Below are 26,717 nucleotides of genomic sequence, written 5' to 3' on the forward strand. Positions count from 1 at the left end.
GTATAAAAATAGAACTGAATTTACAATGACTACAATAAAATGTAGATATCTTACTGCCTTTTTTGGTTTTCATTTTCTCATTAAGGCATGATGGAGAAAGATTTCCCTCTGACTCTGCATGACTCAAATGAATTGGGCTTTAATATTCATTAGTTTTTTTAATTTCCTATGAAGCAAATGAGGAATGTGATAGTAGGTTACCTATAGAGTAGTTATCTGCTGTTGCTGAGTATGTATTTTGTTATTGTTCACATTTTCATCAATGGAAAATTACAAACAGTTACAAATTACTTCTTGGTGTAATGGGGAACGTGATCATTCTGTTTGGAAAATCTGCTAGATTAGAGGCTTTTTTTTAGTATCAGCAAATCTTAGACTTTTTAGTAAGTAATTTTATTGGATTATTAATTACATTTGCAGTCTGATATATAAATGCAGTTCTATTTACTCTTTACTTCCATTTAGGACCTGCTGTATTTTTTGTTATGTCAATTTTTACTTCTTAATAGTCAGTGCATGTATGCAAAGGGCTGGAGATGGCACCTTTAAATCCCAAATGAAAAATAAAATTTTAATAATTGTTTACTTAGTTCTGTCGGAATTATGGTACTGCTCGAAATACCGTTACTTATTGTGGTTAAAATATTAGTATTGTAGGACTATTGGCCTAATATTGTAAGCACTGTCCACATCAGAAGAGTTTTTAGTTAAAGTACAAGGGACCTTTTTATCATAAATTCTTTAAAACCATATTTGCTTAAGAAATATCATTCCTATAGAACAGTCTTTTAAAGACTGCTGACCTGGTAGAACCTGTAATCAGAATAACTGCTTCTCTTTGTCTCCACTAGCTTTTATATACAGGTGACTTCTCAAGACAGGAAGACAGACATCTGATGGCAGCTGAGATTCCCAATATTAAACCTGATATTCTTATAATTGTAAGTTTTACAAAATTATTTCTCTGTTAGTAATCAAATATTTATAGGGGTATTACTTAATTAAAGCTGAAGTGGAATGAGAAAGACAGTGGAGATTTAATGGTAGTACGTGATTTGTGTTAAATATCCAAACGCTTGGGCATTCAGAACACTCCAGTATTTCTTTTCACTGTGTTAAAAAGTCTAATTTTCATTTTATAATCCTTCTGATTAAGTTCCTTAAGCCTCTAGACAAACCTTTTCAAGATGGGAGGTTTATTAGGTTTCGACTTGTGTGTGCTAGGTGTATTGTACCAACCCAGTTTAGCCAGGTACCTTTCTTCAGTAGAACCTAAGCTACTTCCAACTATGTTTGTTGAGAATTTGTCCTGGGTAGAGGTACCCTGAGTGCTATTCCATATTTTTGTTTTGTTTTCTGAGCAAAATGGTTTTATTCTGAAGCCATGTTTGGGAAATCAGAGGCTTAGGGGAAACTTTAAAAGTAACAGTTTTATCTGGAAATGAACAGTGGGATCTTTCAGAGTAATGCTTAAAATTATTTAATGTATTGTGTCCCTTCTGACTGCTTTCTGTAACTGACAGTTTCATTTTAAGTCACATCAAAATCTTGTATTTTGTGTAATTCCTATCTTTTAGGGTAGGTGTTTCTAAACTGTGGCACACATACCACTAGTGAGCCACGGTAACGTGAAAACCCCTTCATCAAAGCAGTGGCAGCATTTGCAGTTAGGAAAATCAGTATGTTACATTTGAAACCTTTTAAAAGAAGCATCAAAAATAATAGTTCTACTTTTTTTAAAATTTTTTTTTTATTTACTAACAGGATCTGTCTTTCCAAATTGCTGGGAGAGGTTTTGGGGAGGGGAAATTTTAGTTATTTATCTTGGTGGAGATGGTTATGGGAATTTGAGGGTGGTTTTGATTTTTCCCTTCACCTCAACCCTCCCCCTCTCCCCTCCAATTCTTGTGTGATTCAAAGGAGAAGGTCAAGAATTAGCCTCTGTGTCAGCACTTTTAATATTCGGTTTTTCTATATGTAGGAATCCACGTATGGTACTCATATTCATGAAAAAAGGGAAGAGCGAGAGGCAAGATTCTGTAATACCGTCCACGACATTGTAAACAGAGGAGGTAGAGGTCTTATTCCTGTGTTTGCCCTGGGTCGAGCTCAAGAACTACTTTTAATTTTAGGTATGTACCTTCACAGTTCCTCTTAATAAAAGGTATATAAAGTTAAATGAGAATGTTTTCATGTGCAGTCTTTCAGATATAATAATTTTTTAAACAACTCTTCAGCCATTTTCCAGCATGTTAATTACCTTAGAATCTATAATGCGTGTTTGTTCAAATGCAAAACATCCAATAAACAAACTGAGGCGTTTCAGCTTTGTGAGGTAGGACGGAGACCTAGAAAGGAAAGGGTAATGGCATGGTAATATGTAATATGTGCTTGACTTTTGAATCTTGTTGAACCAGCATTTCAGCAAATGGGGACCATTATTACAGATTGAAAAGGAAGCAATCGTAACAACTCTTCTAGTTAAACTGTCCTGCTGAAACAGGGATACATTTTGTTCCAAAGTTTCACTATCTTTGCCCTTTAATTCACAAACCTGTATGAAGAATTCTTCATGGAAAAGCTGAGAAGACCATAAAAGAAACTTCTAGCATTTCTAAATCATAATGATAATGGGAAAGCAAATTAGCCTTTGTTAAGAAGAGCAAAAATGGGGGAAAGGAGAGAATTATACATGATCATAACAAGCATTTCACATAAAATATAAAGGTAGTTAGTACAAGGCACTTCAGAAAAAAAACCAAATTTTTAAATAAATTATTTCCAGGCATCTTTGCTTCCTTATAGCACATGTAATTTGTATTATGTGTGTGATTTTTCACCAGTCTTTTTGCTCTTGTAAATGTTGCAAGATCAAAAGATAACTATCTCAAAATACTTATTTTTAGGGACATTGACTCTAAAGTGTTACCTGAAATTCTCTCTTCCCATTTCAGTTTAACTCAACATTAGAAACTAGTTTGTTTTCAAAACGTGTTACTGGTCCATTCAAATGTTAATAAGAAATTCGGATCTATTCATGGGGTAGTACTCTGTGTTGTAGGATTATTTACTACTTGTGATTGATTAAGTTTTTTTTATTTTATAGAGGAGACAAAAACTGAACATTTTACATCTTGTGTAGCCATTAGCTTGTCATTTGTTCACCTCTCCTTGCTGTGTGTAGATGTGAAAGTGAGTTTCTGAAGATAAGCTTGAAAATAATCTAGTAAAGCTAGACATGTAATTGGATGCTTAATTAGGTAGAAAATGCAGTTGCATCTCACGTGCCTACACAATTGAGCCCGCAGGCTTCTGTGTTTGTTTTTCTTCTTTCCATAAGTGTCTGACAAAAAATAAAATATTGCAGTGGGGTACAGAAAATTATGATGATGGGTGCAGTCTTTTAATGTTTAATGTAGGTCCTGCTATTAGTTATCTTTTACTGGCTGTTTCCACCTCACACCTGAGCTTAAGATATTGATGTCCTTGAGCCTCTCTGACATGTTCTGAAAAGATTTGTCTGCAGATGAAAGCTTTTAGGTTAAAGCCATATCATTTTAAATGTACAAATACAGCCAAAAGAGCCTACCGCTCTTTTTGGATAATTGTTCCCCAGCTACACAATATAAATATGTTTTAGACTAGCAGAACTGCATGCAAGTGGGAAAATTAATGTTAGGTTTGTACAGCTGCATTCAGATCTTTTCTTTGTGTTTAGTAAAGGTCATGGCTACTGCCATCAGTGATAACCACGGCTGTGGTTCGTGGAGGCTTTTTGCCTGGTTTTGTTTCAGTTAAGCTTGTAAAATACAATTGTTGGTGATATACAGGAAGCCAGGCTTAATAACTGGGTGTTCGCTTCACACCTTGAACTCCATGGGTTTGTTTTCCAGAATGATACAGTGAATTCTCACCAACATATCTCTATATGCAGATGTCCCTAGTTCCTAGATGTAGAATTAATATTTGACAGTGTCGTTTTAGCATTATTGCAGTGGTGTGGTACAACTTGCATTGTTGTAAATGTAGATTTATTGCTGTGTAATATCACATATACTTTATCCCTTGTAGCCGAAGTTGGTGACTGATAGGAATTTGACCTGCCAAAAATATCTGAAATTCATCTTTTTCTTGTTTGTTTGCCTGTTTGTTTGTACTAGTTGTATACATTTTTAGTTGGTGATTGCTTTTTCTTCTTCAGTACAGCAGGTAAAAAAAAAAAGTTTGTGATTTTCTCTAATAAAATTGAAAAAAACCCACTGCTAAATCTGTTACAAGAAGTATTAACATTTCTGAGAAGCATATATTTTGGAGATAATGCTGTGGATGGGGTTGTGTGGGGTTTTGGTTGTCGGTGGTTTTTTCTTCTTTTTCATTGTTTTTGGTTTTTTAGATGAATACTGGCAGAATCATCCTGAACTCCACGATATCCCTATATACTATGCCTCCTCTTTGGCCAAGAAGTGTATGGCAGTTTATCAGACATATGTCAATGCCATGAATGACAAAATCCGCAAGCAAATTAACATCAACAATCCCTTTGTCTTCAAGCATATTAGTAATCTGAAGGTAAGCTTGTTTTCTTACAAAAGAGGCAGGGTGACAGAAGAGTTCATATTTGCTGAATAGTTTGCATGTTTACTATCCTAATAGATGGGTTAGGTACAGGTTTATATCTGAGTTATCTGCCATCCCAGTGTTTAGAGGGCTGGTTGAGGGGAACTTACGCCCCAACTGGAGGGAAGGGATGCCATCCAGAGGGACCTTGACAGGCTTGAGAGGTGGGCCTGTATGAACCTCAGGAAGTTCAACTAGGCCAAGTGCAAAGACCTGCATGTGGGTCGGGGCAATCCCAGGCACAAATACAGGTTGGGCAGAGAATGGCTTGAGAGCAGCGCTGAGGAGAAGGACTTGGGGGTGCTGGTAGACAAGAAGCTCAACATGAGCAGGCAATGCGCACTTGCAGCCCAGAAAGCCAACCGCATCCTGGGCTGCATCAGGAGAAGCGTGGCCAGCAGGTCGAGGGAGGTGATTCTGCCCCTCTACACTGCTCTGGTGAGACCCCACCTGGAGTACTACGTCCAGCTCTGGAGTTCTCAACACAAGAAGGACATGGACCTGTTGGAATGGGTCCAAGGAGGGCCACAAAGAGGATCAGAGGGCTGGAGCACCTCTGCTATCAGGACAGGCTGAGATTGTTGGGGTTGTTCAGCCTGGAGAAGAGAAGACTCCAGGGAGACCTTACAGCAGCCTTCCAGTACCTAAAGGGGCCCTACCGGAAGGATGGGGCAGGACTCTTTATCAGGGAGTGTAATGATAGGACATGGGGTAATGGCCTCAAACTGAAAGAGAGTAGATTTAGATTGGATATCAGGAAAAAATTCTTTACTGTGAGGGTGGTGAGGCACTGGAACAGGTTGCCCAGGGGAGCTGTCAATGCTCCATCCCTGGAGACATTCAAGGCCAGGCTGGATGGGGCTTTGAGCAGCCTGGTCTAGTGGGAGGTGTCCCTGCCCATGGCAGGGGAGTTGGAACTAGATGATCTTTAAGGTCCCTTCCAACTGGAACCATTCTGTGATTCTGTGTGATTCTGTGAACTTTTCTTCCACTATAGATCCCTGCTTATAGTTTGCTCCTTATGGGCATCAGTAGGAGGAACTTCCCTGCAAAGGGCACTTTGGATGGGATATAATCTGTGAATATAGGGCTCTACTTGTACATTGTTCAAGGGTGCAGCTAAGCTATCCTTCATTTAAGTGAGTTATGGTAACTGATATTCTCACTGTTTGTCCATTTAGAGTATGGATCATTTTGATGATATTGGCCCAAGTGTTGTGATGGCGTCCCCAGGTATGATGCAGAGTGGCTTATCCAGAGAGTTGTTTGAGAGCTGGTGCACAGACAAGAGAAATGGAGTCATTATAGCAGGGTACTGTGTTGAAGGAACCCTTGCTAAGGTGAGTTGCGAATGCATCGTGACTTCTTAATTTGAAGCAGTATTCATGCTATGTTTAAAAAGAATTGGCCAATAGCAAGTCTCTTTATTTGTATTTACTGAGAAGATTGTTGTCAGGTATGCACAGTTATGTAGTCAAAGCTAATTGCTTTTGGTTCATACTAATGAAAAGTATAGAAAATTTGCATATGGCCATTTCCAGTGATGCTATACAGAATAATCTTTTCTATGAGCAGTTATCTTGTCATGAGAAAGAATAATTGATACTTTTCTCCATGTTTAGAACCCTCCACCGTTTAACTTTTTGAGAGGGGAGCCCTAACCCTAATTCTCGAGGAGTCAATATTAAATCTAACTGATTTAGATTTTAAATCTAAATCTTCAGTGTCAGAGATCACACTGCCTTGTGCACGTTGTGCCACTGTCCAGTTGTAGAGAATTTAATCCTTCCTTACGAATTCCAGCAGCTAAGGGCAACCAGGGCGTCTAGTTTTGCCTTTAGAGATGGGAATCACACAACTGTTATAATTTCAATGCAAATATGAGATGTGTCTGGAAGAAGAATGAACACCCAGACCTGCTGGGGATGCAAAAGATGAAATGGTGTGCGTTGTGCATGCTTTTTTTCATTTGTGAGTGTGTATTTTGTGAACTTTGAAGATTTTCTTCAGTTCTTCACATTTAACTTGGCTGCCAATATTATTTCATTGATTTTTGAAATGTAAAGCATTAGTTACATGGTGTCTGTAGAACAGTTTCAATTTTTTATTTAAAGTACTCTTTTTTTTTTTTTAGCACATCATGTCTGAACCCGAAGAGATCACAACTATGTCAGGGCAAAAACTCCCACTGAAGATGTCCGTGGATTACATTTCTTTCTCTGCTCACACAGATTATCAACAAACTAGTGAATTTATCCGGGCCCTGAAACCTCCACATGTGGTTAGTATTCATGCTGCCCATTTCTCCAGAGGGGGATTCATCAAAACAGTTCACAGCCTTGAGTCATCAAGGCAGGTACTGGTGTCTAGCAGTAGCCAGCATCCCCATGCTTTGAATATTAAAAGGTGGAGATTTAACCATTTTTCGCCATGTTACCTTAGCAAAGTAAAGATGAACTTGCTCTCAACACTCTGCGTGTGGGATATCTGGGAATGACTTTCAAGGGGTACGGTCCGTAACTGGTTTCAGCAGCATTTTGCACAAGTAAGGTACAGTATAGGACAACATTAAGTTGGGGACACTGGTATTGGAATAATTCACTGGAATTTGCCCCAAAATAAAATAGAAAAACATTGACTGAAAAAGAGTAGGCCAGTCTGTAAGAAGGTATGTAGTAGGCAGCACTTGTGGGGAAAAGCATGAGCAAATCCCAGGGAGCAGGAGGTGTGAAGGACAAGAATATGAAAATGAGAACTAGGATCTGAAACTTGCTGAGACTGGGGGAGAACCAGTGTGCAAGGACAGATAAGAAATAAAACAAATCATAGCGGAAGAAAAGAGGATTTAACTTGTCAAAGAAAATTGTGAACTTAATAAGCATCCTCTCTGAATTGCATGTTTATTATGTATGTGTTTATCCGCATGCAGACACAAAAATGTAAAGCTAACTAACTTTTGTCATTGAACTTAATATTTCCCTTTCGCAATATAACAATGTGGTTGTGTATGAAAAGTTAAATGGAATCTCTGTAATGCATTCTGCTTATTTGCATGTATTTTTCTACTAATACTCAGGGTCGTGAAATGCCTTTGAATAATGCATAGAATTCAAAGACATACATAGAACTCTGTGTAGTATGATTGAGCTAATGTTTCATATATTGTGACCTCATGAAATTACATTTTTATATAGATGAGGTACAAGTTGGCAGTTATCTTGGATAATTTGTTAGCTAGACATGTCTGTCTGGGCAAGTAACTTTGCTAAAAGGAAAACTGTCTTTCCTATAGATTTTAGTTCATGGTGAGCAGAATGAAATGGCCAGATTGAAAGCAGCACTGATACGGGAATATGAGGATAACGATGAAGTTCATATAGAAGTTCATAATCCTAGGAATACTGAAGCTGTGACATTAAACTTCAGAGGAGAAAAACTTGCCAAGGTATAAAATCAGTATTTTTTTATCTGTACAACAGTATTTTTCTCTGGGATAAAAACCACATATTTTCTTCCAAGCTTCTATTTTTAATTGGCATTAGATTGTGTATGTTTTCCAGGGACTCACATACTTTATGTGAATGCTTTGTATTTAATGTTGTATTCGGGCTTTGGTTTGGGGTTTTTTTTGGTGGGGTTTTGTTGGGTATTTTTGGCTTTTCACTCTTACAGCCTTTTCTTTTGTTACATCTCAGAAAGTTTATTGGTTACTCTGACTTTCTTTTATTTTCGGAGTTAATTTTATACCGTTTGATTTTTTTCTGAGAAAACTGTATTTCATCTCTATAATTACCTTTAAGCTATGAATACTTCAGATTGCCTCATTGCACTGTATGTGCTTTTCTTTCCAGGTGATGGGATCTTTGGCAGATAAGAAACCAGAGCAAGGACAGAGAATTTCTGGAATCCTAGTTAAAAGAAATTTTAACTATCACATCCTTTCTCCATGTGACCTCTCCAGTAAGTAAAGACAGTGATGTGCTCAGTAGGTAATTGAAACTTACAGCGTCCTTCTTTAGTCATTAAAACATGTACAATACTGTGGGGTTTTTTCCTGTAATTTTGTGCTTGATAAGCAGTTAGTGAACATCTTGGTTTTTACGTTGGTTTAGTTTTGCATAAAGTTCTGAACTGTCGTAGTGAGAAGAAAGGCATTCAGTTCATTGTCCTCTGAAGTTTAAGATCTTTTCTATTTGTTCTGTAAAAGACAAGAAGCAAAATTCCATTTCCCTTTCGATTACGTAAAACTTCTTCCTCTGCGTGAATATGCATAAAACATCAGAGTGAGAACAGAAGGGCACCTCGATCAATTGTCCTGCCAGTTTCTAAAATGTCATTAATTTTTAGTGTAAAAAGCTACAGTACAGTGAAAATATTTGTGTATTGCTCCTGTGCTGTTTATTACTAAAGGGATTGATCTATTCTCAAAACAGAAGAATAATTAAATGTAAGGTCAGAAGAACTTGGGGAAAAGCAATTCTGCTGTCCTGGTTCGTTGTTTGCCTCTGATGGGTATGATAAAATAACAAGCTCTTGCTGCTTTCTTAACCACATATATATTATTTGTCTTACAATAGATGTTCCACCCTCCTCTTTACAAATTGTCCTTTTCAACCCTCTTTCTCTAAATGTATCATTGCTTATCTATAGTGGCAATTTTATTTAAGTAAGTCAAAGGGATAATTTCTAATACTTTTTAAAATTCTTTCAGATTATACAGACTTGGCGATGAGCACTGTAACACAGACACAAGCCATTCCATATACGGGCCCTTTTAATCTGCTTTATTATCAGCTACAAAAACTTACCGGTGCGTATTTGGAAAGACATGTTTGTGATTTATATTGGTCAACTTTTAAAACAACTTCCAGTCTTCAGAGGTCTTCTGAGTGGAAACTTCTTTGCCAGTAACTGAAGGGCCACAGTTTATTTCATATTTGACAACTTTTATCAGATTATACAGCTTCTGCCAGATCCAGTTCATGAGTACGGCATGTGCTTTTTTGGCAGATTCTACTGTAGTTGTACTAGAAAATCATAAACATATGGCAATATAGAACCTAGGCTGATTTTTATCTCTTATCAGCCCCCAAAGTGAGTGCCATAGCCACTGTGACGCAAAATTTATTAATTGAACTTTTCTCTCCAGACCCAAAATAGAATGGGTTATGCCATCCAATAAATCAAAACAAAAGTTCTGTCCTCCTTTGTGACAGCCAGCCTCCCTCCCCAGAAGGCAAGAATCTAACCTTCTGGACTTTTTCTGAGTGAGAAGCCATTTAAATCTGCCACTAGTGTGATTCTCTGTGCTTCTGTCTAGCTTAAAGGTTAGGGGCAACTCCTGTCCTAGTTTGTTAAAGGCACACGCGCTTTGCAGGATCCCTTCCCAGATTTAAAGCTCAGGAATTTTTCTTCTCTAGTGACAGAATCGAACTCATATCACTAGTGAAAAGAAAACCTGTATTTAAGTTGGTGTTCAGGTCTCATAACCTGAGTGCTGCCCGGCACACAAATGCTTTAGTTTTAAGCTCTGTGCTTAAGGAAGCAATGGGGTTATCCTTTAAGGGTATAAGAGGAGCTGGTTAATTCTGCAAGTGGAGCACTAAATGTCTCTTTTCTTTTCTTTTTCATTGGTGTATGCACACCAGTGTACTAAGCCAGTCAAATATGAGAATTCAAAACAAGTAAAATGGCCAATATTACATACTAAAAAAACCCAAACGCTCCAGAACAAAGAAAATAGTATTGTCAGGTAAGGGAAGAGAGTATGTGCTTCCATTTTGTGAGCTGTTCTGAGCAGTTGTGATTATAACAGACAGTCCTCTTATTCTTAAAATGACCTGTTTTCTTATGCAGATAAAGTCAGTCTTGCTTTCCGTATAATTTTATTCTTGCTAACCGTTTGTTGTCACTTCTTAGGTGATGTAGAAGAAATAGAAATCCAACAAAAACCAGCGCTGAAGGTTTTCAAAAATATTACTGTGATCCAGGAACCAGGCATGGTGGTCCTTGAGGTGGGCATTGGTGAGGGAGAAAGAAGTATTTTGTTCTTCAGTTTCTGCAAAACAATATCATATAGATGCCATGCAGAATTACATGTTTTAAGTAGTTTTCTGTCGGAAGACAAGTAGAGTGAAAGCTAGAACAAAGTTCCCCTTGAGCTATGGTCCTGTGTTGATGCCTGTTGTTTCTTTTGGCCACTGCTATTTTCTTTTTTTGCCGTGGGTCAAGAGTGTAATGGCAGATTCACTGCCCTTTTTTTATTTGGCAAATAGTAATTGGAAATAATGTCTAATGGTGTTCCCTCCTTCCTCCCACCCCCACCGCAAACAGCTGTGGTAATTAATAACTATTTCATAAATGTGTTCAGAAACATTCAACGGCTTGAATTTTTCATGGGAAGTTACTGGGATACAACAAGTTAAAAGTAGTTAATAATTTGGTGTAAAATGTGTGACAGTCATCCAAAGCTAGAATTCAGAGAAAAGCAAATAGGAGAATGCGGTGAATATTATATTGGTTTTATGTTGCATTACTCACTCAACATAATGGGCTCAAATTATGAATTTATTTCTTTTTTATCTTCCAGTGGGTGGCAAATCCTGCTAACGATATGTATGCAGACACCGTGACAACAGTGATACTGGAAGTTCAGTCAAATCCCAAAATACAGAAAGGTAGTAAGTTTAGTGTATGCTTATTTAACTGAGGCATTTCTTCTTAATTTTTCTGTATCAAGCTTAGAGGGATATAATGCCTTGCAATAGATTGCAATCCCCCTATTGTACTTCCTCTCCTTATGAAACTTTCCAGGGAGTAAGGTTTGCTACTTGAAAACAGAATTACAACTTGGTCTTCATTATTTTTGACACGTTCATTTGTTGAAAATGTCCCATACATGGCAACTGGTAGCTGCCTGTGGAAAATGTGACCTTATTTTAAATAAGTAAAGGAAATGTGAGAAATAATGAGCGTTAACAATAAAAAGGAGAATCAAAAAGTGAGAACTGGGCTTGCAAAGTTTTCTATTTTAAAATGTGATAAGTACAGGGAACATACATTTAAAATGTACGTACTTCCTTGACTCTTCCATCTTTTTTTAATACATTTTCATTATAAATTGTTTAAACATATATATCTTATATAGCTTTTGGATTATTTTTCATGAAAGTCAGTTAGGAACCAGGATGTACCGATTAGCCAATTTTTCCTCCCGGCAAATGTCTGTGAAAGTAAAATGACTTTTTCTTTTCAGCTGCAGTACATAAAATTTCCAAAAAAGTAGATATGGATGTGTATAGGAAGAGAATGGAGATCATGCTTCAGTAAGTTGGCATATATTTTTCTAAAGGAAAACGATCACTCTTAATTGTGTAAATACAATAATTTTAGGATAATACAGTTTAAAGATACAGTTACTTAAAAATACTTTATGCAAATTCTAATTTCTCTGAAGGCCAGGAATTAAGTAAAGAAAGAGGTACAGTAAAAAGTTCTCAGCATCATTAAAATTTTGAATACAGGGCCCAGTATTTCTTCCAGAAATGGATTTTTAAGTTGTGTCCCAAAATTATGCTAGAAATGGTTATGAAAATACCTTTTCGGATCACGTCTCTTTTAAAACTTATTCTGATGTATGTTCTGTTATTTACATAGAAATCTTGCCTCTTTTGAAATGAAAGAATTCCTTCCCTTCATTTATGATAAGATTTATTTCGGTAAAATACTTACTGGTATGTGACACCCACTCTTATAATAATATAGATTGGTGTTTGTTAATTACATCTGAGTGGCTTAAATAATAGTTGCTGAAAGGAGATGCTCTGCTGACAAAATGCCTTTGGAACCCTAAGGTTAATAGAAGGAAAAATGTAAGTTTGCGGTTTGGCCACGTCTTACACACATAGGTCTTCGTTTTAGGGATATGTTTGGAGAAGACTGTGTGAGTTCAAAAGAGGGCTCTGTCCTGTGCGTCACGGTTGATGGAAAGACCGCAAACATTTCACTGGACACTCGGGTATGTACAGCAAAGCACTTGCTTTTGTGTGCGCTCTGTTTAGCAGAGGCGAGTCTCCTGTCTAGTACACAGTGCTGCCTAGAATATCATGTACCCATTTGCTGAGGCGGTGTTTTTGTATTTGGTATCGAAACACCTTAAGCCGATTCACTTTTCATTCATTTCATTGACAGTTTCACCAGCTGATCAGTACCCAGCCTTTCTGAGAGAAATACTGATCCAGCTGCAAGCTGAGTTCACCGAGTTTGTTACAGAGGCATTTCCTAGAGTTTTCTGAATTAAAAAAAAATGCTAGCAATGTTTATGTAACAAATCCAAATGTAAATTTGGAAGACTACCCAGTATTTTTCAGGAGCTCTCTACTTAAAAATTAATAAAAAAAGATTGTAGAGGAGAAACTGATTTAACCCACTATTTTTTTTTTAAATGCTTTTAAAACATAGGCTCTGGTCTTAATAATTGAACAATCACAGAGAAGGAATGATGCTCATAATTTATTTTTTTTGTCATCTTGATCCTTTTGTAGCTAAATTGAAAGCCTGAAATACTCACAAAAGTAAATACTTTATTAATTTACTAGCTAGGTTCAGAATTGGATGTCATGTATGTCAGAAGGCTGCTTTAGTAAGCTGTCACATCTAGTTATTCGAACAATGTGGAACCGATCGAAAAAATAAAACCATGTCCTTCATGTCCTTAATTTCCTTAAGCATTTTAATGTGTTGACTTTCTGTCATTATTAATAATGTATTAAAAATAGATAACGTATTACCACTATCCACAGTAGTAACATATTCCACTGGAGCAGCTCTCAGGTGCTGTCCTTAGAGACTACAATTAATGTTTTAAGTTAATGTTTTCTACAAACCCAGAAGAAAAGGTTGGTCCCTGCCCAAAACTTGTTACCTGTTGAAACAAAGCGAGTGAATGTTAATTATCTTCAGAGGATAGGGAGTTACAGTTTTGTGGTTGAAACACAAAGCTCGCTCTGTCAACTTTTTTTATTTTTTTAATAAACGTAAGCTACATTTCAGTGTATACAGAGTACAGAAAAAATACAGGACTGATGAAGAGAGCTCTTGCGATAGAGAAAAAAGTAACGAGACTGGAAAAAAATGCATACTGCTTACTCGAGAAGTTAGGTTTCGTTTTCATATAATATTGTACTGATATACGTCAGTATTGTTAAAAGACTTGTGCACTGACAGAAACTCTAATGGCAACTCAACTGCAACACTGTGTATCTTTGTAGTACTTATTTTACATACTGTGTTGGCAGTGGCAAGCTTGTCCCATTGTGAACCAAGTTTTACAAGAAAGATCTATCCTTTGTGTGCATATGTATCTTCTTATAAAACTTTAATAGCTTTTAAATAAAAAACAGTTTAGTATAGATCTGACGATATGGTGGGAGATGGATTTATTTTTGCCACGTTAACTCTTAACACAGTGCTCTTGCAGTTAGCATGCTTTTACCAGCATTGCTAGATAACGTTAAATGCATGTTTGCTGCTTCAAATGCATTTTTTTCCGCAAAAACCTTTATGGTTGAAAGGAGCTACTTGTTCAGAAGAGTAACAAGGTAATACTGGATTAGAGAAGGTACAATCTTGGAGCTAAGAAAGTCCACCGGATCATGAGCAGTATGACTATGCAAATGCTGCCCTTTGTTTTTGAGGTAGAGCAGTCAGGGGACTGGGTTTTGAATGTTGATGAACTAGCATGTTTGGGATGGGCATCTTTCTCTAGGAAGACATTTTAAATTGTTTAAGTGATAAATGAATCTCTTTGGGGTTTTATTTTGATGTAAATGTTATCTTATGGGCATGGGAAGATCATTGTGGAGACTCGCCGAGTACAGGAGCCTGTACCTCTGTCATGAATGCACGTGTTTTACAATATTAACCTGGTACAATGCAGGTGAATTCACACATAAAACGAAATCTCTGAGGACTGAACCTTGCGTGTGTTTATTTGATTTTGAATTAATTGTGATCTATAGAACTTAATGCATCTTACATAGTAGTTTTGAAACAAGTTATTAATCAAACATAAAACTGTAGATAAGTCTTGTTGTTCCTTAGCAGAACTTCCATAAGTCTTCTCTGAACTCTTCTACATGTTGGCAGACCATTTAAAAACATACAGTACTGTTCCTGATGATAACTTTATTTTCAATTTTAATGACTACTTTTTCCTTTCCCCTTGTGAGCATTCTTCACATGCGGAAAAGGGATATGAAGTGCTAGTTCTAACATGCTTCTTTTTTTTATCCCCAGACAGTGGACTGTGAGCCAGGAAGTGAAGATGACGAATCCCTTCGTGAAATGGTGGAACTGGCTGCACAGAGGCTTTATGATGCCCTCAGCCCAGTGTGCTGACCTCTGTAGATACCTAGGACGCATCAGAAAAATCTTGTAAATGTTCAATTTATTTGGACTATTTTTTAAGAGTAAATAAAAATTTTTTCTTCGGTAAGTCAAATGTATCAATTCTGTGACTGTGAAACTGCCAAGTTACTTCAAATGATGGATGACAACCTTATAACAACTATATTTTGTGCATATAGTTTGTAATAAAATCAGGCAAAGTGTGCATATGTTCTTCTTTCTTGTGTGCACGTACAAGAAATAAGAAAAAAAATCTTAACCTATCTAAATGTAGACTTACAAAAATTAAATTGAGATAATGTTTTTGATGAATAGTTGGAGGATAAATTGGATGGTTTGGGTTTGCGTATGCTCAGAATCAAGCTTGTATATATGTCAGGGAAGCAATTATCTGCCTGAAGTCAAAGGGGGCTTGAACACATTTAAAATGGAGTGCGTGTTTGCATACTGGGGTTAATTGGAGCTGTAAAATTTATGTAGGCAGGCAGTGCCGTTAATTGGGATAGATGAACCAAATCAGCTTCAAGCGAAGTCGGTGCTTATGACCTGTAACGGCCTCACGTGGGAGTCAATGGCTGCTGTCCCTGTTTCCGTGACAGCCCCACCACGCTCTGCTCCCGCTCCGTGCCAGCCACACCGGCTTCCCGGGCAAAGAAACTGGCTATCGGAGACAGCAGAACCTAGAGAAGAATTTCAGATACAAATGTGATACTGCGAGTTAGCTGGGGTTGATGCCAAACAGTAAAGCATGCTGAAAAATGTCCACAGAAAGTGAGTTTTCTACAAAAGAACATTAATCGTTCTCTTGTACACACTTTTTGCCCCGCCCCACCTTTTCTCAGCTGGTTAAATTGGCACCTGATAACCTTTATAGCAGCATTAGTGTATTAGTAGAATTAGTGTATTATTAGTATTAGCAGAATTAGGGACGACTTTCCTCCCCGAATTGTACGTCATTAGCTAAATAAATAGGAGCATGAGCTCTTTTTGAGAAGAAAATCGCATTTTCTTAAGAAGGACGCCTGTCTTCGGAACAGCCAATCTTATTTTTTAAATGAAGCGGGGTTTTGGTTTTTTTAAATGTGCTTTCAGCCATTGTAAGGGGGAAGGAGGAGGTGTTACGTGTGTCGGGGGGCGGCAGGTTCCCCACCATTGTCCTTCCCTCCCGCCGGGCCCAGCTCTCCCCGCCCCGCCGGGCCCGCCTCCCCGCGCTGGGCCCGGCTCTCTCCCCTCGCCGGGCCCGCTGTGGATCTAAAGCGCGGCCTCCCTCGACCCACAGCCGTCCCGTTTCCCGCCGCAGAGGGAGCGGTGCGGCTTCCTCCCCCTCCCCCTTCCCTTCCTCCTTCCCTTCCTCCGCCCCAGTGCCGGCGGACGTCCGGCGGCGGCCATGGCGCTGGCGGAGGCGGGCGCCCGCGGGCGGCTGCTGCTCTGGCCCCGTGTCGTCCTCTTCGGAGACTCCATCACTGAGGTAGCGGCCCTGCGGCGGCCCCTCAGGACACTCGCGTCCTCCCCCACAGGCCGCCGCGGGGCTCCCTCGGGTCCCGCCCGGGGCCCCGCGAGCGTCCCCGGTTCCTCGTACCGGCAGCCCGCCCTCTGCGCCCCGGTTCTCCCTGAAGGCCGCGCCGGCAGGGGCCCGGCGTTAGACTGTGCCACGCACGGGGCTTTACTTATTATTAATTTTTTAAGGAAAAAAGGAGGAGCCGGCGGCTGCGGCGGGAGTGGCTGTGTGTGTCCCAGCCGTGTGGGGCCCCTCCCGGCCGGCCGCCGCCCGGGCGGGTGCAGGAGGAACCGGTCCGGCGGGAGCATGGCGGCTGACCCCCGCCCCGAGCCGCTCTCCTCAGGGGACGCCGACCCTCGGGGCCCTTCTGAAAGCCCGCTTTGGTGGAGGATCTGCAGGGATCGCCTGGCTCCGTGGGGCGGGAAGGAGACCAGTGAGGCGGGAGCGCGGCCCAGCGTGGTTGTGTCCATTGGGTCTCCTGCCAAGAGTGTTCCAGGAGCTTTCAACGGCTGATGGGCTTTTATGAGATTTAGAGCCTTTTTTTTGCAGAAATTCACGGAGTTCCTATGTTAGAAGTGCGATCTGGTAAAAGTGTAGCTTCTGGTATTTTGCTGGCAGTGGCATTTTCATAGAACCGTATGAAAGTGTCCAGGTTGGAAGGGACCTTTAAGACCGTGGAGGCCAGCTGTCAACCCAGCACTGCCAAGTCCCCCATAAACCATGTCCCTCAGCACCATGTCTACACGTCTTTTAGATAACTCCAGGGATGGTGATTCCACCATTTCCCTGGGCAGCCTGTTACGATGTTTGATAACCCTTTCGGTGAAGAAATTTTTCCTAATATCCAATCTAAACCTCCACTGTTGCAACTTGAGGCCGTTTCCTCTTGTCCTGTTTCCCAGACCGGGAGGACAGCCTGTTGTCTGTCTTGACCCCCATGCTCCTCCCTGTCCTGGTTCCTGGTGTGTCCCTTTTGTGCAGTTCCCTGCAGTGAGCTCCCCCAACCCACAGACACTGTTCTGCGTCAACCTGACCACGCCATGGCTTGCTGAACATCTTTTTAGAGGCAGTACCAGCTTTGTAGTGTTCATGTTGGGTTCCTGCCTTCTGCTGCATGGTGGAGTGGGTCACAGAGCCCGGCTGATGAGTAAGGATTTGGCCGAAGACAAAGGTTATCTTTAATGGAGATCAGTTGTCTAAACCCACTCACGGTGCAGCTCTGTAAGCAGGCAGAATGCTGTAAGGGGGAGGACGGCGTGGCAGTGGGAATGAGGAGAAGGGGTTCATTTTTCCACTGCTAGAAGAAGTTGGCATCGGAAGTAGAAAATAGAAAAGTAGTAGTAGAAAGGAAGTAGAAAAACGAAAAAAGAAAAAAAAGCTTCACTGGCCAAAATGCAGCTGCAGCCTGACAGCCGCCAGTTTTGATTACAAAGGGACCACAGGGTCCCTCTCTCTGTAGGGATGGTCCCATGTTGTCTCTGATGCCAGTCGTGTCTTTAGGTGAGACTAGGGCTGGTGGACCTCTGCGGGGACAGGGCAGGCCAGGAGGGAGGAAGCGTGGCGCAGCAGTGCCAGAGGCCACGCACAAAAACCTTTTGAGGGGGGAAGGTGCCGCTGGTGGGAAGCGGGTTCTTCCAGGGAGGGTCTGACCATGTTCCTTGCTTTCAGTTCTCCTTCCAGGAAAACGGCTGGGGGGCATTCCTTGCTGAGAGACTGGTCAGGTATGAGCTTAAATTTCAAAAGTAATTTCTAGCATGCAAGTAGCCATGCAGCTTTTCTCAAAGCAAGCCAACACAAGTTAATATTTAATGCATATTTATTTATTAACATTTGTATATTTATTAAAGTGTAACTGCCTCAGTAGTAACCTGCCCAGTACTGGTGGAAACACTCGTTGGGTGTTTCTTTCCACTCAAAGCTTGAGTGGAAAGAAAAAAGTCCTTAGTGATTTTCAAGATTGTAGCTCTGGTTTCATAGTCTAAGTGACAGGTAAGTACTACACGTGCAATTTGTGCATGCACTTTCAAAACATAAAGTTGTAATCCCACTGAAAACTCCTCCGACTTCTCATTGTTTCTGAGAGGGACGGAGGCAGGTACCCTGACAGAATGGTTCAAAACTTCCCAGGTTTTGTTCTGGTGGGCAGAGGAGAGATGGTATTTTTGATATGCGTTTCTGTTTCAGAAAATGTGATGTTGTGAACCGCGGGCTCTCGGGCTACAACACCAGGTGGGCTAAACTCATCCTTCCACGACTGATCAGTAAAAGTGCCGGTGCAGAGAGTACTGTTGCGGTTACTATTTTCTTTGGAGCCAATGACAGTGCTTTGAAAGGTACGGTACCTTTCTTTTTGTTTTTCATTTTTCTGTGATCTGTTCTCTTAAGACTAAAACTGTAAAACAGTTTATCAGAAAAGGCAGATCATTACACAGACTCTTCCTGCCACTTCTCTATAAAGCAGCTGCCCTTTTTTCGTTTTTACGGTAGGTCGCTTTCAATGGTTTTATTTGTGTTTAAACCATGCAGTGCCTTCTATTTCTCTCCCAATTACCAAATGTTAATATTAAAAGTAAATTTCAAGGTGCTCAAGAATTAGTCATATATCCGTCACCTAAAATTGGAGTTGGGCATCTAGATGATCTTTCTGCCTTTAAAGCAGTCTGATGAGTTCTTGGCAAATGAGTTAACGAAATCAGGGCAGGTAGCATTTGCGTTCTCTTTAAGGTAAGCACAGCGGCACCCAGAGCTAATCTAATCAAAATTATAACCTCAGTGCGCAAAGGACTGTCTGTACATCTGTGGGAATTTTGAAATTTTTCTCTGCATCCAACAGAGGAAAAAATCTTAGCTTTTGTTTCCGGTGAAGTTTGAGGTGATTATGTGATCTAACATTGAGATACAGAGTTGCACAACAAAGCATCTTTGGAAAAAAAAAAAGTGATTTTTTCCCCCTCTGTCCCTCATTTGTGTTAGTTGGAAGCGCTGTGTTTAAACTCTTGCTTTGTCTGCTTTTGGGTATTTGAGGAATGGCATTTTTCCCATGACGCCTCCTTGAATCGACGTCTGAGGTGAACTGCTTACTGAAAAGGAGTGCCCACGTTCACACGCTGTGTAAAAAGCACGTTGTGTAATGAATCTGTAAGCAGTGTGACGCGGCTCACGCCTGTGCTCCGTCCCCTAGCAGATCTGAACCCTAAGCAACACGTTCCTTTGGAGGAATATGCTGCGAACTTAAAGAGCATGATACAGTATCTGAAGTCAGTAGACATTACCGAAGACAGGATTATTTTGATAACGCCGCCACCTCTTCAGGAATCAGCTTGGGAAAAGGAGTGTCTTGCCAAAGGTAAAAGGATGGTGTGGATGGGCAGAATTTCTGCATTTTACGGGCAGAGTGTAAGTTGCCGATCCCGGACTGATAGGTGGTTAGCTTCGTGCTTGGGCCAGACTGCAGTCCTGTGCTTTGAGTTGATGGAAAAGGACTGCCAGCTGTTTTGCTAAATAGCTTTTGGATAAGCTCGTGGAGTAACTACCCGCTAATTAGTAACATCCTTTTGAGAGCATGGATTGATGTGTTGTTCGTGTGTGAAACGGAGAGAAGTGGCCGCCCATTGAGAACATAGGTTTTGCCGGGATGTCCTAGGCAGACTATGTCATGGCCTAGCAGCTTCCAAAATAACATGAATAATGGAAGAAATTTTGGCATCGTGTGCCTTAGAAAATTTTTTGTAATAGTCGCAGCATATTTCACATCTATTTGGATAAGCAGTAATATTCCAGCCAGGTTTATTTTAAATTTAAAAAAACACACAGAGAATATCATGTGTAAGGACGCTAATAAAAACACCTGAAAAAGAAGCAAAATGTGATTAAATGATTTCTCATTATGTTGTTCGAGCTAATTCTAAAAATCGAGGCACAACAGCACTGCTTACTTCATGTTTCTCAGCTGGTGGAAATTGCCATAATCCCAGTGACGGTTTATCCCTCCTGAGAGCCTGTCCTCTTTTCCATTTGGACAGCTTGTCCAGCTCTTGCACGTTTTTAAAAGACTTTTGAGTTAGATTCAGGTAAATACAGAGCTGTCACCTGAGTTTTTGCAGGATTTTCTCTAATTTAGGTGCTATTGCGTGTCCTGAGTTGTGTACTCAAAGTGGTAACGTTTTGAAACTCAAAGTGGTAACGTTTTGAAGATGACGTCATGTTTAAACAGCATTAAATTAGACTATGTTATTGCGTGACTTCACCTGAGGGAGCTTTGGTGTGTGACAGTGATCACTGTGCAAAACAGATTTTGGACTCCAGGGACTTTCAGCCTTATCCAGCAGGGTAGTTTTTATGTTTAATTTGGAAAAGGTAGAGAAATTCCTAGAGTGATGCTCACAAATTGTGTCAGGCAGCAGCAGCTGTAGCAGGTGAGGTCAGACACCAGGCATGGCCAGTACTGTATATGTGAGAGCACATCCTTGGGTAGGGCGTGAGGGACAGGCCAGGTGCGGAGCCTTTCCCGGTGTGTGTCGCGCTCCCGCGAAAACTGCTCTGGCCGTAGTTTGCAGAACATAGACCCGTATTGTGCTTTTGAAGATCTTTGAGGGGAGCACACCACAAATGCTGCTTATCTGGCTCCTAGCTATCAAGTAACTGTTTTAATATGTTGTTAATTCATTTTCGTCGTAAAGTTATCCTTTTTATGGGGCAGGGAGGGAGGAAACTTGGCATTTACGGTGTTGAATCTGCCAGCGTCTGTCCAAAAGAGAGATTGCTGTCTTGGGATGGAAAAAAAGACAGGGTGATCTCAGACCGTGGGCTGCAAATAAGGTACTGTGGGCACAGTAGGCAGCAATATCAGATCGTCTGCCCTCAGCCAGTACCCAGGAGAAACAGTCTGCTTATTTCTAGTTTTGTCAGATAAATACCAGAGCAAAGGAGACCTGTGAAACATGAGGATGATGATGTTCACAGGAACATTCACCCAGGTGTAAAAAGAGGTGCAGAGAGAAACTCAGCTTCCAAATGAGAGTGCCGGGGGGGGACTTCTGTTTGTAGTTGGTTACGTCTGCTGGTTTAACACGCTGATACGCATCACGGGCACCAGAGAAGACTGAAATCAAGCTGTATGTGTCACGACTGCTAATTGTTTTGTTTCGGACTGATAGGTGACAAATTAAATCGCCGCAATGCCACCACCGGGGAATACGCCCAGGCCTGTGTCCAGGTCGCGAGGGACTGTGGAACGGATGTACTCGACCTCTGGACACTGATGCAAAAAAATCAGGTATGATGTCACGAGAAAGACTTTGAAACTGTCGTGATCTGTGAAATGTGTAATTTAGTGTGGAGGAACTTAGTAGTGCTGCATTATCACTGAAATGATACAAAATATATCCAAATCACATTTTTGGGAGAGGGAAAAAAGAAGTAATCCATACTGCTTCATACTGGGGTAGAAGAAATAAAGCTTAATACAGCCTGATCATTCTGTTTGGTTAGCAGATGTCCCCTGGGTGCTTTACATGTAAATAACCTTTTGCTTGGACTTTGAATCATGGTTTAGGTTGGAAGAAGCCTCTGGAAGGCACCTAGTCCAGCCCGCTGCACAGCGCTGGGCTAACGTCATAGTCAGGTCGGGTTGCACGGGTATCCTGCTGAGGCTTCGGACCAAATGCCCAAACTCCTCTGTGTGACAGAGGTTGCAGGCTTTCTGTAAGCAGATAAATCCAGTTTGGACACTGAATCTTTCCTCTCTCCTGCACTAGACTGTTCAACAGTGCAGCATGCAGTAGTGCAGTAGAATCCATGTTTTGGTTGCATCACTTAATCCCACGAGCGTTTCCCGATGAATAGCAGGGACTTTGGCCATCAGAACCTTTTCTTGATATTACTGCAAAGGGTGAAAGATAAAACCAGTCGATCTACCATCTGGTTTTGAAAAACTTATTTAAAAATTATTCAAGACCTAGTTGCAACTAGCAAAATACGCTCATACATGATTTTAACCTCCCCCGTAGGATTTCTCTTCCTATTTGTCAGATGGGCTCCATTTATCAACAAAAGGCAACAGCTTTCTGGCAGCACAACTTTGGTCACGCCTGGACAAAAAACTGTCTGCTCTTCCTTGGCTGCTTCCTTACTGGCGTGACGTGGACCATACGAACCCCGAGGCCAGTCTTCTGTGAGATCCCTGCGGGAAGGAGCCGAAGCAGCCGAGCCGGACCCAGCCAGTCCAGTTACAACCAGCTGGTGTCCAGCAGCACACTGCCAACACCGCCAACCTGGGGAACGGGGTAGGGAGGAGTCCTCTGTCCGTGCGTGTCCCTGTCCCGTTCCCTTGGTCTCTGGCAGAATAAAGATGAGGCCACTGGAGGTGTGTTGTGGGGTGGTTTATCTGCACCCTGCTTGTGCCGGTAGTTTGAACATCTGAGGGAGTGGGCACCTCTTTCCTTGGAAGACTTGGAAGAAAATGAGAGTCTCGGCTGCCCTGAGGAGTTCCTTTGGGGACTACACTTTGATTAATACCATCTACTAGCTTTAAACACCCAGGAGCTGGTAAGAGGCAGCAGTGTGGAGTTTGTCAAGGGCCATTAATGTCAGTCCCGATTAATTTATTTGGCTGTAACATAGCAGTAAAAGCTGTTGTCTGAGCTTTAGCGAGGCTTTTGATAGTGATTTATTGTAGGGGTTTTAAAGTTTAACTTACTTTGGCAGCAGCCTCTTGCATATACACAGATTTCAAAACATTGCGTGGTTTTGGGCAGCATTAAACTCATTTGGAGCAGCTCGGATCTTCAAGAAGCTACTAGAAAGGGTCTGCAGCTCTGCTGACAACGTGAGTCATAGGTAATATGCCACCAAGCAAAGGAGACATTTCAAGTGAGCTTTGGCCTTCATCCATAATTTAACAACTGATGTAACAGACAAGTGCTGCATACTGCATATAGTTTTTGGCCAAGAGAACACAATCAAAGTACAAAACTACATTTACAAACTTTAAAAAATGGCCTGAAGACTAGATGAAATTCAACAAGCAAAGAACAGAAAAGAAAGAAAAAAATACAGGTGGTTTGGGAAATAATTGGCTAGCCAGCCAGAGAGCAGAAGAAATGAGACTACTGCTGGAGCATGGATTAAAGAGAAACAGGGTCTCACTGCAACTAAAAACCCCATGGAATCTGGGCTGTATTAAGCATTACATTGGCACAAAGCAGACGAGGCCACGAGTGAGGCCGGGGGTGACGTATTTATTATGCATTGGGTGAGGCAGAGACTGAGGAAAGAGCATCACAAGGTCCTGCTTCGTTAGTGCCATGGGGCTGCCTTTACCTCGCTAAATAACTAAGGCAAGTTGGCCAAGACCTGTCATGACTATGGAATAGCATTATAAATTGGAGTTAAGTAGTTATTTTTCATGTGCCTGGAGCTAAGACCAGAAGCTGGTTTGATTTATAAATGTTTATGAATATTAAACTGGACTGTTCTTTCTGTAATAAATGCTTACAGTAGAAACTGGCTGAACAGCAGAAGGGGCTCCCTGTGGAAGGTGTGGATCAGTTACAAAGAAACTGTGCAAGTACCCATTTCACAATTTCTGGAATGCTGCTTGGATTTGGGAGTGGATTCTGTGATTCTCTATTTTCATGCTCCCAAGCACACGCCACTGCCTGGTTTTCATCAGGGAAGTAAAGACCTTAGTGCTGAGAAGAGGTACTTGCACATTTGCTACCTGGAAAAGCATTTGAATACACGCCTGTACCTTAGATACGAATGTCACCATCAGAACTGACCCCAGTCCACAGACCAACACCGTTCCCAGTAGGAAGCAGCGCAGCCCCGTGGAGGCTCAGCTGAGTTTCAGAGGGGAGCAGTGAGAAAGAACTGGCTCGAGTCTGGCAGGTTGACAACTGAAGAATTCACATCTTTTCTAAAAGGACTGCACAGAAACAGCTCTTGTGTAACTGATGTGTTTTTTTGTTTTTATATATAAAAACTTTTTATTGTATTGGGAATTAAATTAACTCCTCACACACGTCACGTACTTTGCACTGAATCAAACAAAAAAAACCAAACCAAAACAAAACAACCCCAAAGTCCAAAACCAGTCTATAAAACACAATAGCTAGTCAGCCAGGAATACCATAAGGCACACGTTCAAGTATTAGTGTAACAAGTATCCGTGGGTGGGGAGGAGAGGGGGACACGCGCAGGATCCTTGCAGCACAGGTTGGGGTCCTTTCCCTCCCGTTTAAAAACACAAAGGCTTCCCCCGCAGCTGCGGTTTCCCCTGTGGCTGAGCGCAGGCCTGTAACAGTTAGAACAGTTCTACCCTTGGTCACCTCTTATGTCAGTTTTATCAATAGGTCATTACAGGAGAAAACACAGAATGGAGATGCGGCTTTGCCATGGGGACCGTTGCTCTGTGACCGCACCGTGTCACTCTGCAGCTGCGGAACTGAACCAGCGCTCGTGCTGTTCCCAGTCACCTTACAGAGCTCCAGGTATATCAGAGGACACCATTAAATTATGAACTTCGAACACCACATTGTACTACCTGCGTGGGAATTTGAATTCATGAAGTCTCCTCCTTATACTTGCCCTGGAAGTTTAACAGAGGTCAATTTCTTTTTCGATTAAATTCACCGTTGTTTTTAAACAAATGCCTCCCCTGCAATGGAGTGAGTTTTTTCCCCATTTATTTATGCAGTAGGAGCTTCCACAGCCCGCACAGACCCTGCAAACTGAGGCTCAGCTCTTTGAAATAGGAAGGGCCGTTGTTGAGATGTTCAAAGTAACATGCAGAGAAACATTTCTGCACCAAAACAACTGCTGTAAACAGCTGGTTAAAACGGCCCTCATCCGAATCAGTGCTTTCTCCCCTCACACGTCTTTCTCCTACCAGACACCCGCGACACACAAACTTCTTGGTGCCGAGGGGGAAACTCCCAAGGGAAGCCTTTCTCTGCCACAGAGACAAGACAACTTGACACTAAAGGCAAGAGTTTTGTGCTGGAGGAGCGTTTCCATGCACCATATGAGGTTTAACAGCCTCTGCATGACCCTTTTATTTTTATTTATTGCGAAGCTGTATATCTTAAGCTTCTTGGTTGCAATTATGCATCTTCATTCGGTGCTGTGAGGCTATATTTTTTTAATCTGTTTCATTACTCTCATTCTGTTCTCAAGGCATCTGTTTAGGCTTTTGCTTTCATGTACCTTAAAATCGCTAAATGATCTAACTCTATATGGAACATGCTGCAGCGTTTTCATTTTCTTTTTAAAAGCCCCTTAATTTTGTCTCAGTGCTGTCAGACTAAAAAAATATTAAATTATAAAAAAGGCCGATATACACAATCCAATATCCATCAGGATATTTGGTTTTGCACCACAGGTTGAAGGAAATGTTAAAGGTCAAGGAAATAGAAAAACAAATCCAAAAAGCTTCAAAAACAAGCCAGTTTTAGTTTGGATTTTCCTTTTTAAAAGATAGAATGCTCTAATAAATGTAATTTAAGGAAGGTCATACACATGACCAGCATCTGCAGTAGGTCACTTCCTTATTTCTCCCATTCCCTCACAAAAATATATATACAGATATTTATATTTATATAAATGAAATGGTTTTAGATCCTTATTTTGCAGACACAAGTCGTACGTTTAGAAAGCAGCAAGACACTAGCATTCTGTTTCTTTGCTGTCCACCCGGTTCTGGCGCTGCAGTTTGAAGGACGAAGCTTTCTCGCTCCTAGTGACAGGATGCTCTGTCAAGTCCTCAAAAGATTTGGCAGCCGAGCTGCTATTTGGGAAAGGGTCCTTCTCAAACGCGTCCTCGTCGATGTGCGAGTCTGTGCTTGGGTCCTCCTGAATCGTGTCCATTCTTTGGTGGTCCTGTTTGGGTGCCGCGGCGACGGGGGGCACGGCTGTGATGGGCTGGAGCGGCTGGTGGCGGCTCGTCGTTTGTGCCGCAGGGAAGGGCTTGATGATGCGAACGGAGGCTGAGTCCAGGCTGCTGAGCATCTCCACGTTCTGCAAGACACAAACGGCCACGTCACTGGGAAAAGCAATCAGGATCTAGTCCGGAGTTCAGTTTTTGCACGATTTTCAAGGGGAACAGGCACCTTCTGAGGAGCACCCCCACTTGTTAGAGCAGTTTAAAGGCTACCACGTCCTCCCCTCCACTGCCAGGAGATGCTCTGACTGTCCT

At 41.2% G+C, this 26,717-nt stretch overlaps 3 protein-coding genes across 8 annotated transcripts in view; 2 read left to right on the forward strand and 1 right to left on the reverse strand.

Annotated features, from left to right (window-relative positions):
- CPSF3 (cleavage and polyadenylation specific factor 3) overlaps positions 1 to 15,229 on the forward strand; it is a 20,824-nt gene extending 5,595 nt beyond the window's left edge. For all 4 annotated transcript variants that reach the window (XM_074581798.1, XM_074581799.1, XM_074581800.1 and 1 more), the window contains 13 exons: positions 852 to 941; positions 1,982 to 2,132; positions 4,394 to 4,569; positions 5,799 to 5,957; positions 6,752 to 6,898; positions 7,910 to 8,062; positions 8,469 to 8,577; positions 9,329 to 9,427; positions 10,537 to 10,631; positions 11,207 to 11,294; positions 11,873 to 11,942; positions 12,538 to 12,634; positions 14,914 to 15,229. In XM_074581798.1, the coding sequence (XP_074437899.1) occupies positions 852 to 941; positions 1,982 to 2,132; positions 4,394 to 4,569; positions 5,799 to 5,957; positions 6,752 to 6,898; positions 7,910 to 8,062; positions 8,469 to 8,577; positions 9,329 to 9,427; positions 10,537 to 10,631; positions 11,207 to 11,294; positions 11,873 to 11,942; positions 12,538 to 12,634; positions 14,914 to 15,015 (1,536 nt within the window). In that variant the 3' untranslated portion in view covers positions 15,016 to 15,229. The remainder of the gene's footprint in view (positions 1 to 851; positions 942 to 1,981; positions 2,133 to 4,393; positions 4,570 to 5,798; positions 5,958 to 6,751; positions 6,899 to 7,909; positions 8,063 to 8,468; positions 8,578 to 9,328; positions 9,428 to 10,536; positions 10,632 to 11,206; positions 11,295 to 11,872; positions 11,943 to 12,537; positions 12,635 to 14,913) is intronic.
- A 1,003-nt stretch (positions 15,230 to 16,232) lies between these two features.
- IAH1 (isoamyl acetate hydrolyzing esterase 1 (putative)) lies at positions 16,233 to 25,173 on the forward strand. Of its 2 annotated transcripts, none has more exons than XM_074581816.1 (6): positions 16,233 to 16,492; positions 18,191 to 18,243; positions 18,707 to 18,855; positions 19,707 to 19,868; positions 21,679 to 21,797; positions 22,531 to 23,169. In XM_074581816.1, the coding sequence occupies exons 1-6, from the start codon at positions 16,412 to 16,414 to the stop codon at positions 22,696 to 22,698; spliced, it is 732 nt and encodes a 243-aa protein (XP_074437917.1). In that variant the 5' UTR covers positions 16,233 to 16,411; the 3' UTR covers positions 22,699 to 23,169. The 2 variants fall into 2 exon arrangements, with proteins under 2 accessions (XP_074437917.1, XP_074437916.1); XM_074581815.1 differs by having other exon boundaries at positions 16,369 to 16,492; positions 19,704 to 19,868; positions 22,531 to 25,173.
- Positions 24,467 to 26,717, reverse strand: part of ADAM17 (ADAM metallopeptidase domain 17) — a 36,226-nt gene continuing 33,975 nt past the window's right edge. Inside the window, exon 19 of one of the 2 annotated variants that reach the window (XM_074581812.1) lies at positions 24,467 to 26,539. In XM_074581812.1, coding sequence (XP_074437913.1) covers positions 26,189 to 26,539 — 351 coding nt within the window. In that variant the 3' untranslated portion in view covers positions 24,467 to 26,188. The remainder of the gene's footprint in view (positions 26,540 to 26,717) is intronic. The other variant, XM_074581813.1, reaches the window with a different exon arrangement.

The sequence above is a fragment of the Larus michahellis genome, chromosome 3, assembly GCF_964199755.1.
Source record: "Larus michahellis chromosome 3, bLarMic1.1, whole genome shotgun sequence".
NCBI classification, from domain to species: Eukaryota; Metazoa; Chordata; class Aves; order Charadriiformes; family Laridae; genus Larus; species Larus michahellis.

Coding starts and splice junctions, on each gene's coding strand:
- IAH1 (XM_074581815.1), top strand. CDS start 16,412: ATGGCGCTGGCGGAGGCGGGCGCCCGCGGGCGGCTGCTGCTCTGGCCC. Junction 16,493..18,190: donor TCGGAGACTCCATCACTGAG/GTAGCGGCCCTG, acceptor CCTTGCTTTCAG/TTCTCCTTCCAGGAAAACGG. Junction 21,798..22,530: donor CACTGATGCAAAAAAATCAG/GTATGATGTCAC, acceptor CCTCCCCCGTAG/GATTTCTCTTCCTATTTGTC.